Source organism: Aotus nancymaae, unplaced genomic scaffold, assembly GCF_030222135.1.
Source record: "Aotus nancymaae isolate 86718 unplaced genomic scaffold, 86718_ANA_hifiasm-v0.15.2.pri h1tg000077l, whole genome shotgun sequence".
In the NCBI taxonomy this organism is placed as follows: domain Eukaryota; kingdom Metazoa; phylum Chordata; class Mammalia; order Primates; family Aotidae; genus Aotus; species Aotus nancymaae.
In genome coordinates, this window is record NW_026988492.1 from 13,099,897 (window position 1) to 13,115,050 (window position 15,154).

General features: G+C 38.8%; 1 protein-coding gene across 14 annotated transcripts in view; it reads right to left on the bottom strand.

Moving 5' to 3' along the window:
- MLLT10 (MLLT10 histone lysine methyltransferase DOT1L cofactor) overlaps positions 1-15,154 on the bottom strand; it is a 227,379-nt gene that overhangs the window by 85,758 nt on the left and 126,467 nt on the right. For all 14 annotated transcript variants that reach the window (XM_021666314.2, XM_064368366.1, XM_064368364.1 and 11 more), the window contains one exon: positions 10,980-11,075. In XM_021666314.2, the coding sequence (XP_021521989.1) occupies positions 10,980-11,075 (96 nt within the window). The remainder of the gene's footprint in view (positions 1-10,979; positions 11,076-15,154) is intronic.

The window sequence follows — 15,154 nt, forward strand, 5'->3', positions numbered from 1 at the left end:
GTACCTTGCTCTCTCAGACCACAATGAAATAAAATCAGAAGTCAATACCAGAAAGGTGGCCATAAAATCTCCAAATACATGGAGATTAAATAACACACTTCCAAACAACAGATAAGTAAAAGAAGAAATATAGAGAAATTCTGAACTAAATGAAAATAAAAATACAACTTATAAAAATTTGTGAGATGCTAGAAAAGTAGCACTTAAAGGGAAATTTATAGTACTAACTGTGTATATTAGAAAAGAAAGAATGAAGAACTGTAATCTTTTTTTTTTTTGAGACAGACTTTTGCTCTGGTCACCCAGGCTGGAGTGCAATGGCATGATCTCGGCTTACTGCAACCTCTGCCTCCCGGGTTCAAGCGATTTTCTTGCCACAGCCTCCACAGTAACTGGGATTACAGGCGCCCACCACTACACCCCGCTAATTTTTGTATTTTTAATAGATAGAGGGTTTTGCCATGTTGGCCAGGCTGGTCTTGAATTCCTGAACTCAGGTGATCCACTGTGCCTGGCCTTTTATTTTTTTTTGAGACAGAGTCTTGCTCTGTCACCCACACTGGAGTGCAGTGATGAGATCTCAGGTCACTGCAACCTCCGCCTCCCGAGTTGCTGGGACTCTGGGCCCGTGCCACCATGCCCGGCTGATTTTTGTATTTTTAGTAGAGATAGTGTTTCTTCATGTCGGCAAGGCTGGTCTGGAACTCCTAACCTCAAGTGATCCACCCACCTCAGGCTCCCCAATCACTGGGATTACAGGCATGAGCCACCATGCCCAGCCTTGATATTCAGAATAGTAGAAAAAGAAGAGCCAATTAAGCCCAATGTCCAAAAACTTCCCCTTGAATAAAGGCCAGTAACCAAGACCAGATGGACCACATTCTAGACCATAAAACACACCTCAACAAATTTTAAAGAATAGAAATCATATAGTGCCTTGCTCTCTCAGACCACAATGAAATAAAACCAGAAATCAACAGCAAAGAAATAAAAATTAAAGTGGCCAGGCATGGTGGCTCACACCTGTAATCCCAGCACTTTGGGAAGGCAGGGGTGGGCAACTGGCTTAAGCCCAGGAGTTCAAGACAGGCCTAGGCAACATGCAAAACCCTGTCTCTACAAAAAATTACAAGAAAAAATTAGTTGAGCATAGTGGTATGTGCCTCTAGTCCCAGCTAATCAGGAGGCTGAGGTAGGAGGATAGCTTGAGCCTGGGTGGTCAAGGCTCCAGTAAGCCACTGCACTCCAGCCCCAGGAACAGATAAAGACTGTGTCAAAAAAAAAGTTTAGGTAAAGTGGCAGGATACAAAATAAACACAAAAATTTCAATCGTATTTCTATACATGAACAAGGAACAATCAGCACTGTGGTAAGCTCCAAAGAAATGAATAGATGATTTGTTCAAACCTACTGAAGTCTAACATGGATGGGCTAAAGAGGAGGGAAAAAAAGAGCAAGAGTAAGGCCAGGCATTGTGGCTCACCTGTAATCCCAGTACTTTGGGAGGCTGAGGTAGGTAGATCACCTGAGCTCAGGAGTTTGAGACCAGCCTGGCCAACATGGTGAAACCTCATCTCTACTAAAAATACAAAAATTGGCCAGGTATGGTAGCGTGAGCCTGTAATAAAAGCTACTGCAGAGGCTGAGGCAGGAGAATCGCTTGAACCCAGGAGGCAGAGATCGTAGTGAGCCGAGATCACGCCACTGCACTCCAGCCCTGGCAACAAAGCAAGACTCCATCTTAATAAATAAATAAATAAAATCTAGAATAAGAAGAGCAAAGTAGCCCAGTGAAGGGCACCAACTTTCCCGCTTTCACCAACAAACCACTGAATTGCTATTTTTCCTTTGGTTTTTACGTTTTACCTCAAATCTAGGTTTCTGTTTCACCACAGTAACTTTTCTTTATGGTCATTTTAGAGAGAAGAAGGGCTGTGATATTCACAAGTTAGTTGTGATTAAGAAGCCAGTTTATTTTAGATTTGGCTAATCAGCCTGTGCTGCATGACTGTATCCTCCTGAATTATAATTTTAAAACCTTGTAAGGGAAAACAAAAAAAAATTTCATAAACCGAATTTCATAAAGAACGTCTGCTCTTCAAAAGATTAAAAGAATGAAAATATAAGCCACAGAGTGAGATTAATATCTGCAAATGTGTATCTGATAAAGGAACTGCCTCCAGAATACAAAGTCTCACAAAAGTCAGTTAACAAGAAAACAAGCCGATAAAAAAAGGCAGGTGGTAGGGAGATCTTAATAAACACTTCACCAAAAATAAACAAATGACAAATATGCACATAAAAAGACATCCGACTTACTTAGTCATTAAGGAAATGTACATTAAAACTGTGATGAGTATTACCACTACATCCCCATTAAAATGGCTAAAATTAAAAAGACTGACTGTACCAAGTCTTATAGAGAATGTAGAGGAACAGAAACTCTGGTGTACTGCTAGAAAAAATGTTAAAATGGTACGACCACTTGGTAAAATAATAGTTTGGCATTTGGCAGTGTCTTAAAAAATTAAGCATTCATGGCTGGGCACAGTAGCTTACGCCTGTAATCCTAGCACTTTGGTAAGCAGAGGCAGGTAGATCACCTGAGGTCAGGAGTTTGAGACCAGCCTGGCCAACATGGTAAAACTTCTTCTCTACTAAAAATACAAAAGTTAGCTGGGCGTAGTGGTGGGCGCCTGTAATCCCAGCTACTCAGGAGGCTGAGGCAGGAGAATCGCTTGAATCCTGGAGGCAGAGGTTGCAGTGAGCTGATATCCCGCCACTGCACTCCAGCCTGGGTGACAGAGCGAGACTCCATCTAAAAAATAAATAAAATAAATAAAGTAAGCATACACCTACCATGGTGAGTCACACCTACGATGTGGCCCAACCATTCCATTCCATGGTATTCATGCAAGATAAATAAAAACGTATGGGCCAGGTGCGGTGGCTCATGCCTGTAATTCCAGCACTTTGGGAGGGCAAGGTGGCAGATCACGGGGTCAGGAGATCGAGACCATCCTGGCCAGCATAGTGAAACTCCGGCTCTACTGAAAAATACAAAAATTAACTGGGTGTGGTGGCACATGTCTATAACCCCAGCTACTCAGGAGGTTGAGGCAGGAGAATCTCTTGAACCCGGGAGGTGGAGGTTGCAGTGAGCTGAGATCGCGCCACTACACTCCAGTCTGGCAACAGAGCGAAACTCCATCTCAAACAAACAAACAAACATGTATCTTGTAAGATTTTTATAATATTAATAGCAGCTTTATTTGTAATACCACAAAACTAAAAACCACCTGAATGTCCATCAGTTGTTGAATGGATAAGCCAATTATAGTATATCTATACACAGAATTGTAATTAGCCAAAAAATGAACTATTAAAACATACAACAAGAACAAATCTTAAAATAATTATGCTGAAAGAAGCCAGACCAAAAAAGCATACATACTATATGTTTCCATTTTTAACATTCTAGAAAATTCAAACTAAAGTGACAAAAATCAGATCAGTAGATGCTTGGGGAGGGAAGTGAAGACAGGGAGAAGGAGATTAAAAAAATTCACAAGGAAACTCTTGCCTGTGATTGTGGTGATAGTTTCACTAATGTGTACATATGTCAAAATGTTATCAATGGTTCTACTTTAAGTATGTACAATGTACTGTGTATAATGTATTTGTGATATATTAGACTTTTGAATATCTTGTATTTTTATTTCCCTCAAAATTAAATTTACCTTTTATAAAAGCTTAACTAAGGAAAGAATAAGGAGATAAAGTGACTTAATAAAAAAAAGAGTAGATAAATCTCCACTTGATTTCATTATAACTTCAAAGTTCTAAAGTTTTCTTTAAAAGTTAATCCTTCAAGAAACATTAAAAATTTTACATTACACATAAAAATTAATTTATTTTATCAAAAATTTTCTTCTAAAAGTCTTAAAAATCAGCACAAACTTTAACAGCTAATTGAAAGATGTACTTAAATGAAGGTTCTCCTTTATCCTCTCCTAAAAATGTTGCAAGGATAAAGGCAAAAACCTGATCTAATATCTCCAGTGCACGAGAAACTTCTTAAAACAAACAAAAACTATACTTAAAAAGCTAAATTACCTCAAAATTCAAACAACTAAAAATTGTGAGCTATTTATAATGATGGTCAGAAACAACTAAGTCTTCTAATAATGAAATGTAATGTGTTAAAATACTACTTTTAATAAGGTGTGAAGTTCAATTTTATCAATTTATAAAAGAGTACTGTGGCTTATAAGCATCTAGGAATTTCTTTAGCAAAATAACATTGACAGCAAGAAAATCTCTATTAGGTCAAGAGCGAAGACTTTCTCCCCTTACTTTTTTTGAGACAGCGTCTTGCTCTGTCACCCAGTCTGGAGTGCAGTGGTGCCATCTTGGCTCACTGCAACCTCTGCCTCTTGGGTTCAAATGATTCTCCTGCCTCAGCCTCCTGAGCAGCTGGGATTAACAGGCATGGGCCACCACATCTGGCTAATTTTTCTATTTTTAGTAGAGACAGGGTTTCACCATGTTGACCAGGCTGGTCTCAAACTCCTGGCCTCAAGTGATCCACCTGCCTTGGCCTCCCAAAGTGCTGGGATTATAGGCATGAGCCACTCCACCTGGCATCTCCCCTTTTTTTCCTTTGCAATATCCCGTTCTACCATGGGAAGGAGGAAACCAGCTTGAAGTGCTCAGAAAGACTATAAAGTGGGGAAATCAGAGAAGTAACCATACTTCCCTAAAACACAAGCTGCCTCTACGTGTTTTGTCATATATATATGCATGACCTCATATATATATGTCATACATACATATATGATCTCATGATCTACCCACCTCAGCCTCCCAAAGTGCTGGGATTACAGGCATGAGCCACCACACCCAGCCTTGTTATGTCATATTAAAGGACTCCCTACATCAATTCCCTGCAGACACAGAATCCTATGTGTTCCATCCAATCATCTTTTGCCTAAGAACCAAAATCCCCCAATCATAAAAATGAAGAGCTACAGTTTCTGGAAAAGACACTTAACACTTTCACTCTCTCTGATCGTCTTAGTGAACAATGCTTAAGTATCCACCAGTGGTCCACTACTGGTTATCAAAGATTTGTGTGAAAATATTACACTGGTAGATTTTCATTGCAATATTTAAAAGGTGATAGTGATAACACATTAATATAATATTGAAGTAGTTACTTGTTGCTAATTTCTAGTTTTAAAACATAATACAAAAGGGTTAAAGGTTAGTCATCAAAAAAGTGCACTAAAAAATATAAGGCAGTATAAGTTAATGAAGAAGTAAATGAAATGGAATTTTTTTACTAAGGAATAAGAGGTAATAAACGAAGCTTAAAAATGTGCTAACACTACATGACACAGACATTTAAAAATTACAGTGGTGAATTCAAGGTCCCTTGACCTTCAACTTAAGTGTGGCTCTACTATCATCAACCATGGAGTCTACACATTGTATAGATGTATCAAAATATTACATGTAACTCCAAAATATGTGCAACTAGGATAAATTGATAATTTAAAAAAAAAAAAAAAAAAAAAACATCTTGTCTAGAAGGAGCCCTAAAGTTCTGGGTAAAATGGTCTTGCATTCCCTGACCTATCCTTATCACTCCATCAAGAGAAGAGTGTGGTAAACCAACAGTAAAATGACACCCTTCCCTGAAAAGGAATCTATGACTGAAGTCTTCTACCAGCCATCAGGATCAAGAAGGAACCCAAACTACCTCTCTACCCAACCTCTTCAAACACTCAAGGTCTCACCTTATTTGCTTCGAGTCTACCAGGGCCAATCGGATAACGACTTTCTCTTGTTTTTATGTCAGTCATCAAAAGACTCCAGGTCCATCCTCACTTGCCTCATCCACACAGCTATGAACTTCCCCTATTATGTCCACACCTGCTACCCCTCCTTCAACAGCCAAAAGCCTTTCGCTATGCTCTGAAAACAAGGTGCAGTGTACCTCATCCTTTTCTCTGAATATCCCTTCTGCTTCTTGCCCCAACAAAAACTTAGATTGATCCTGAAACCCACTGTTTACTCTGTAGCTATCTCAATGTTACTCTGCTCCCACAGCTCTTGTATCACTGGGTTTGGATGATGAGGTAGGTTTCCTTGTCCCTCAATATTAATTCCACAACTCTCTTAAAACCTTCCAGCAAAAAAACTGATGTCACCAGACATTAGCACCCATTACATCTCATCATTAGAGTAGGATACACTACAAGCCCTCTAGTCATCAACCTGTTTTTGTATAGCTCGACAGCTAAGAATAACTTTAATATTTTTATTTTATTTTTATCTTTTTTTTGTTTTTTTGAGATGGACTCTCGCTCTGTCACCAGGCTAGAATGCACTGGCATGATCTTGGCTCACTGCAACCTCCGCCTCCCGGGTTCAAGAGATTCTCCTGCCTCAGCCTCCCAAGTAGCTGGGACTACAAGTGCATGCCACCACGCCAAGCTAATTTTTATATTTTAGTAGAGATGGGGTTTCACCATATTGGCCAGGATGGTCCTGATATCTTGACCTCATAATCCGCCTCCTTGGCCTCCCAAAGTTCTGGGATTACAGGCGTGAGCCACCACGCCCGGCCATTTTAATATTTTTAAATGGCTTTTAAAAAAAATCAATTAGTCTTCATGCATGACAAAATAGAAAAAGAGATTTAAGAAATAAATAAAAAGGCCAGGCGCGGTGGCTCACGCCTGTAATCCCAGCACTTTGGGAGGCCGAGGTGGGTGGATCACGAGGTCAAGAGATTGAGACCATCCTGGCCAACATGTGAAACCCCGTCTCTACTAAAAATACAAAAATTAGCTGGACATGGTGGCGAGCGCCTGTAGCCCCAGCTACTCGGGAGGCTGAGGCAGGAGAATTGCTTGAACCTGGGAAGCAGAGGTTGCAGTGAGCTGAGATTGTGCCACTGCACTCCAGCTTGGCGCCTGGCTACAAAGTGAGACTCTGTCTCAAAAAAAAAAAGAAAGAAAAAATTTAAAAAAAAAGACTATTTCATGACATGTGAAAATTATATGGAATTTAAGTTCCACATACTTAATAATAAGTATTAAGTATACTCTATTAAGTGTCCATAAATAAAGTTTTGCTGGAACACTGCCACATATGCTTGTTTACAAATTGTCTATGGCTAATCTGTTCTACAGAAGGAAAGGTCTGAGTACTAAAAAGAGCCAGTATGGCCTACAAAACCTAAAATACTTAGCATTTAGCCCCTGACAAAAAAAGTTTGCCAACCACTGCCTTAGGACCTATTTTACTGTCAGTCTTCAACACTACTCTTATTTTACTTCTTAGATAATTTAATATACATCTAGACAATCTTTTATAACCTCCAATATCTCTGTTCCTTGACAACCTCTCCTCGATTGATCTTGTCTTCTGCCCTACATCAGCCCCTCACACCCTGATCACATTCTAGATTCTGATATTACTAAATAATCTCAAACCCTCAATAATCTCCATTTCTTACATCCTACTCTTAAATACCACTTCATATTTCTAATTCATTCTTGACTACCCCAACAATCTTTGGGGTTTTGCTATGTCGCCTAGGCTGGTCTCAAACTCCTGGGCTCAAGCAATCCTCCTGCCTCAGCCTCCCAAAGTACTGAGATTACAGGTATGAGTCACTCTGTCCAGCCTTCAACAATCCTTTAATTTCACTAGAAACCATTAACTAGTATATACTATCCCTCATCATCTATTGTTCTTATTTCCCTACCCACTGGGTTTAAATATAATGATCCATCATTATAACCTCCTTGGCATTTACCCTCACTCATTCACTATATTAAGATGGTAAAATAACAACCTGACCAAATCCTACTCCGTGCCCACATCCATAAAGATGAACAAGAATAGAGAAAAACAAAAAGCTGTGCAAATCTGCCTCATCTTAAAGTCTTGACTATGAACCTCAGGTAGAATCTTGTGGCTACCCAGAAATCATACACATCGTAGTAATTTTCTTTCACATTATTATAGTTAACTATCTCATGCTTTTTTTTTCTTAGTTCAAAACTCTAATACTCCTCAAACCGGCCCGGCACAGTGGCACATGCCTGTAGTCCCAGCTACTCAGGAGGCTGAGGTGGGAGGATCGATCGCCTGAGCCCAGGAGTTCTGGGCTGTAGTGCGCTATGCCAATCAGGTGTCTGCACAAAGTTCAACATCGATATGGTGACCTCCCAGGAACGGGGGACCACCAGATTGCCTAAGGAGGGGTGAACTGGCCCAGGTCGGAAACGGAGCAGGTCAAAACTCCCGTGCTGATCAGCAGTGGGATCTCACCTGTGAATAGCCACTGCACTCCAGCCTGGGAAACAAAGCAAGACCCTGTCTCTTTTAAAAAAAGAAATACTCCTCAAATCGTCACAACTAAAACCACTGCTTCTTACTTAACTGAAAAACCTCTGAATTTATCACAAGATATTTTCCCCCAAATCTCATCCCTTCTCATATTCTAGGGGACATCACTGTAGAAATATTCCTGTCTTTTCTATCATTTCATTATTCCTCCTCTCTACTGAATCATTCCTATTAGTGCACCTAACATCCCATTATTTATCTTATTTTAAAAAATATCCTTCATTATCTCCACTTTCCTGACCTCTTCTCCTATTGAGAAGCAAAGTTTCTCAAAGCAATCATTTAAACACTGTCTGACTTTTCTCCCCGACTGCCTCTACAAAGCACTCCAATCAGGCTTTTGCCTCAATCAATACTTTAAAACTGTTCATCAAAGTCAGTAATGACCTCCACATGACTAAATCAAAGAGCTAGTCCTTCATATACGACACAGTTCTCCTATCTCCACCTTTCTTTAACTTGGCTTCCAGTATACCACATCATCTTAGTTTTCTTCCAAACTCTGGCCTCTTCTCAGTCTCCCTTGTTGCTTGTACCTCCTCTTCCAGACCTTTCAACACAGGAGGTCCCTGGGCCTCCTAAGGCCTACTGTCTTCTCCACCTGCACTCACTTTTTCCTTAGTGGTATCATATCAGTGTGGTGGCTTTAAACAACTCAATATGCATACAACTCCCACATTTAATATCCAAAGTTTAGACCTCTTTTCTGAATACCAGACTAGGTATCCAACTGGCTAGTCAGCATATCTACTTAGATGTCTAATATTAATAGATAAATTTCAACCCAACATATCTGTGGTAGGCAGAACAGCATCCCTCAACCAAGATGTCCACATTCTAATTCCTGAAACCTGTGAATATGTTATATTACATGGCAAAAGGTACTTTGCAGATGTAATTAAACTTATGGATTGTAAATTAGGGAAGTTATCTTGAACTTTTCAAGTAGACCCAATGGCATCAGATGAGCTTAAAAAGAGAACTTTCTCCAACTAAAAGCAAAAGAGATACAAAAGAAATTCCAAGTGTAGGAGGAATTCAACAAGCATTGCTACCTCTGAGATGGAGGAGATCACGTGACACACGGTACAAGAAAACAAAGAAAGGCTCTAGGTGCCAAGGGCTGACCCCTACCTGACCAGCAGCAAGGAAAGGGGCACCTCAGTCCTACAATCAATCACAAGAAGCCAAATTTTGCCAAAAACCTGACCAAGCCTATAAGCATATACATTCTGCCAATAACCTGACCAACGCAGAAACAGATTCTTTAAGAACCCAGGCCATCCAACACCTCGATTTTGGTCTTGAGAGACTCTGACTAGAGGAAACAGCTAAGTCCACCCAGACTTCTGGCCTACAGAACAATGAGTAGTAAGTGTATGTTGTTTTAAACTGGTATATTGCAGTAATTTCCTCTGCCAGCAACAGAAAACTAAAACCATATCCCAAACTGAATTCTTCTCTTTCCCCTCAACCAGCTATGCCCACAGTCTTTCCACTCTTTGTTAACAGTGACTCCATACCTTCTAGTGACCTGACCCAAAACCTTTGGAATCATCCTTGGATCCTCTCTTTCTCATATGCCTTTAACTTATATGTAAGAAAGTCATGAGGGCTCAACCTTTGTATGTATTCAGAATCTGATCACCTATCACTACCTCTATTGTTACCGCCATCTCTCTCTGGATGACTGCATACCTTCCTCATGGCCTCCTTGCTTCCATTCTGACTTTCCACAGCCTGTCCAAGACAAAGCAACCAGAGGTCCTTTCAAAACTTAAGTCAGACCATGCTACATTTCAATTCAGAAACCTCCAATAGCTCACTTTTCAGTCAAATTGAACACAAAGTCCTTACATTGCCCTACAAGACCTTGTATAATGGGCCCCTCACCCTAGATCCATCTCCTACTCCATTTCCCAACTTGCTTATTCTGTCTCAGCCTCCCCGTTTTCATATTAACCACAAGATAATAATCCTAGTAATACTTAATATGTATTCTTGTTATGAACCAAATACTGTTCTAATTGCTTTACATGTATTCTGTCCTTCAATTTCACTATTTCCCCCACTTTACAAATGATAAAACTAAGTTACACAGAGGTTAATTAACCTAAACATTCAATCAGTAAAAGGCGAGGCCAGAATTAAAAATCTAAGGTGAATGAAGTCTACCCAGAGCCAAAATTGTCTGTCTCAATGATGCTTCCCACTTGTTATTCTTACTTAACAGGCTTTGGAGACAAGTACAGAATAAACAGAAGGTAGACAAAGGATTAAGAAATGAGAATTCTAGGCCAGGCATGGTGGTTCACGCCCGTAATCCCAGCACTTTGGGAGGCCAAGGCAGATGGATGGCCTGGGTGACAAGAGCAAAAAACTCCCATCTCAAAAAAATAGAAAGAAAGAAAGAAAAGAAAATGAGAATTCTAAGTGCCTGATGTATCGTTGAAAAAGTGGGAAAAGCTAGGGAATGAAAACTGTCTTTAGAGGTGAAAATCAGCACAATAACTACTTATTATATAAAACAAAATATGATACTTAAAACTTACTTTTTCTGTAGTAACAGTCAATGATGGAACCAGTGCAGGTGACGGTTCTGGCTGCTTCTTGTGTTTTTGCTTGTGTTTGTCCTTCTCTTTGTATTTCTAAAAACGAATATAAGTAAAATCCAATTTAAATTTGAACTATAACCCCTATATATGCAGTAGAGTTTTATTACAACTAGTAATTTAAAATATTAACAAATACTACTATCAAAAATTACTTCCTCTTATCATAGTGTTGTTTTATATATACACAATACTAGTGTGAGTTTGTTTTTAAGTAAGTTCAGCTCCTTTATCCTTAATCAGTCTAAAATAATACAAACAAACAACTGAAGTCTGTAATTATTTGCTACATTTACATTCAGTAAAATATACACTTTTTCTTCTTAAAAACACCAAATGCTTTGTGGACATTTAAAAACACTTTAAAATTTACATAGCACTTCACATCTGAACAGTACCAGATTTTCCTCTACCACGCATGAGAATTTCTCCAGAAACTAGAAGCACAGACACTCCGGCAAAAAATTCTTTCCTGGGTTTACTCAAAAAAAAAAAAATAGATGAATTAGTTATCTCTAACAAAAAAATTTAGATAAAGTTAGGGTGTGCTATAAAGTGCTAAAGCTGATGAGCTAAATATAAAAAGGAATTCAATAAAATAAAAAGTTAATTACATATTGGAAGTCCAACCTAATGTCAGATAGTTTTTATCAAAATGTTCTGTAGTTTGAATCACTACATTAAAAAACAGTATTGAGTGTGAAATGTACTACTATTTCAAGAGTTCATTAAATTTATTTATTTCTCATGATGCTTAAAATCTGACCATTGAGGGGCCTTAATCTTTTCAAATCATGAGAGATTGGTATCACTGTCCTTGCCCTAAAAGGTTTACATACAAACAGAACAAAATGCACACAAATTAAAGATAGATGTTTTACTCTAATGCCCCCAAAATACTGACTTTTTTTTTTTTTTGCTCTTAATTCCTGATCTAAGTATGTGAGATGTTTTTAGGCTGCAATGTTAGTACTTTAGCAACAGTAAATGTAAATTAACACAATAATACTTTTTTCTTTTTGAAACAGGGCCTCACTCTTGTCACTCAGACTGGAGTGCAGTGGTACAATCACAGCTCACTATAGCCTTGACTTCCTGGGCTCAAGCAATCCTCTCACTTCAGCCTCCCAAGTAGTCAGGACTATAGGTATGTGCCACACTAGGCTTTTTTTTTTTTAAAGAATGCAGTGGCACCATCTTGGCTCATTGCAGCCTCTGCCTCCCGGGTTCAAGCAATTCTCATACCTCAGCCTCCAGAGTAGCTGGGACTACAGGCACATGCCACCATGCCTGGCTACAGGCTAATTTTTTATTTTGCTTTTTTGTAGAGACAGGGGTCTCTACAGTCTGTTGCCTAGACTGTTTTCGAACTCCTGGGCAAAATCTATCTTCACACCCAATAATGTTTCTAATTCAGACTTTTTAGAAAACATTTTTATCTGAAAGTTATTTTGATTGTGGCAAATAATGTCTCCCCAAAGTATCATGCCACATCCTCTGCAATGGGTTATCACTACTCTTCTCATCCTAAGATGTCCTCTTCTCCACTCCCTTGAACCTGGGTTACCCTTATGACTTGTGATACTCAACAGGATGTGGCAGAAGTGATAGTGTATGAGCACAGGAACCTGGAGTTTTAAGAAGTCTTCATGGCTTCCACATTTGCCACCTCAGTTCTCAGCCACCACATAAAGAAGCATTCCACACTCTCCTCATGGAGAGGCCAAATGGAGAATGAGGTCATATGGAGAAGAACTGAGGTACTGTAGCCTATAGCCAGCAGCACTTAGCGCCAGACATGAGAGTAAGACCAACAATGACCACCCAGCTAGCCACCAGCTTAATGAATCCTCATGAGTAAATCCGGCTGATACCACATGGAAGAAAGATAAATCATCCCTGCTGAGCTCACCTGTTATAAGCCATTAAAAGTCATCGGGTGGTTTAAAGCAACAGTTTAACTGAAAACAGACTATAATACACAATTGGGTCACGGGAGCTAAAGAACGCACAAATTGAAAATAACAATATAGGCCAGGCATGGTGGTTCACAACTGTAATCCCAGCACTTTGGGAGGCCAAGGCAGATGGATCACTTAAGCCCAGGAGTTCAAGACCAGCCTGGGAAACAGAGGGAGACCCCATCTCTACAAAAAATAAAAAATTGGCCAGGTGTTGTGGTGGAAACCTGTGGTCCCAGCTACTAGGCAGGCTGAGGCGGGAGGATCGCATGAGCCTGGAAGGTTGAGGCTGTAGTGAACTCTGATCATATCACTGCACTCAAGCCTGAGTGACAGAGTGAGACCCCATTTATTTAAAAAAAACAAAAGTAACAATATTAGGATATTTGTGTGTTAATACACTGATATAGTTTGGCCATGTCCTCACCCAAATCTCATCTTGAATCGTAGATCCCATAATCCCCATGTGTCATGGAAGGGACCTGGTGGGAGGTAATTGAATCACAGCAGCGAGTTTTTCCTGTGCTGTTCTCGTAATAGTGAGTAAATCTCACAGATGTGATGGTTTCATAAAGGGCAGTTCCCCTGCATATGCTCTCCTGCCTGCTGCCATGGAAGACGTGCCTTCACCCCTGCTTCGCCTTCTGCCATGTTTGTGAGGCCTCCCCAGCCATGTGGAACTGTGAGTCCATTAAACCTCTTTTTCTTCAGAAATTACCCAGGCTCGGGCATTTCTTCATAGCAGTATGAAAATGGACTAATACACACAACAAAATAACAAATTTATACATTCTAGTTTATGAAATTCAAATGATCCTGGCCTGTAACTGTTATATCAATGTTTTTCTCCCTAAAAAGATAATTAAGAAGGCTTTCTATCCTCCTTTACTCTATATATTCTACTTCTCATTCTGAGCTTCGTTCTTCAAGTTTATAAGAGCTGAGAAAGTTTAATAGTGAATGATCCTGAATAACAAAAAAGTCAACAAACAAACCCTAACAACTTGCAAAACATATGAGAGTAAAAGGCAAAACATATACATGTACATGTGTGAAAATATACAATATGGAGATATAAAGTCATACAAAGCAAATAATGGAACAATACAGAAGAAACATATCCTGCAATGAGCATTACAAATGTTCATTGGAACACATTGTGCATGGTTTATATCCATACAGTCTATCAAATGTGAATCAAAGAAGTCTAATGACTGTCACTAAAAAGATATGCTGATTTAAACAGATTAATAGAAGAAAGGGGAAAACCACAAAAGTACTCAATTATATATGAAAATTTAGTATATGATAAAGAGGAGATTCCAAATCAGAAGGCAAAGATTAAAATTACTTAATAATGGTACTAGAACAACTGGTTAATAATTTAACGAAAAATATCTTATACAAAATAAAACAAAATCCAGATAAAGAGTTAAATAAAAATTAAAATAATCTAAAAGTTTGCTAGAAAGTATTTTTAAAGTATCTGACTTTAAGAATGAAAGACTTTTCTAACTACAAAAAAAAGTTAAAAACTACAGAAAGAGAAAACACAGATTTTAGCTATACAAATTTAAACACAAATCATTAAAAAACAACCACCAAACTGGGAAATCAGTCAGGTTAAATATTCTGTATTTTATTTCTGTTTAAATTTTTTAATAAATTAATAAGAAAACACATATGCCATTGAACAATGTACAAAGACCATGACTAGGAAATTCAAAAAAAAAAAAAAGTCACTAAACAGCAACAGAAACATGCAACCCAAGTATTAAACAACTAAAGGTAGTATTTTTCTCCTGTATGTGACCAAAGTTTTGGGGTTTTGTTTTTAATGATCAGATCTAATATTGCCTAGGGAAATGAGCACTTGCATATATTACCAGATAAAATGTAAACAAATGAAGAACACTTTTTTTTTTTTAAGAGATTGGGTCTTGCTATTTTGCCCAGGCTGGTCTTGAAAGTCCTAGGCTCAAAGGATCCTTCTGCCTTAGCCTCCCAAATATCTGGGACTACTGGCGCACACTACTGAGCCAAGCTGACAATTTTTAAAACAAGAGTTAGAAACCATAAAATTATTCATACTATGTGACCTAGTAATTTCACCTCTAGGAAGGTGTAGAAAGATTTAAATATAGTATATCATAC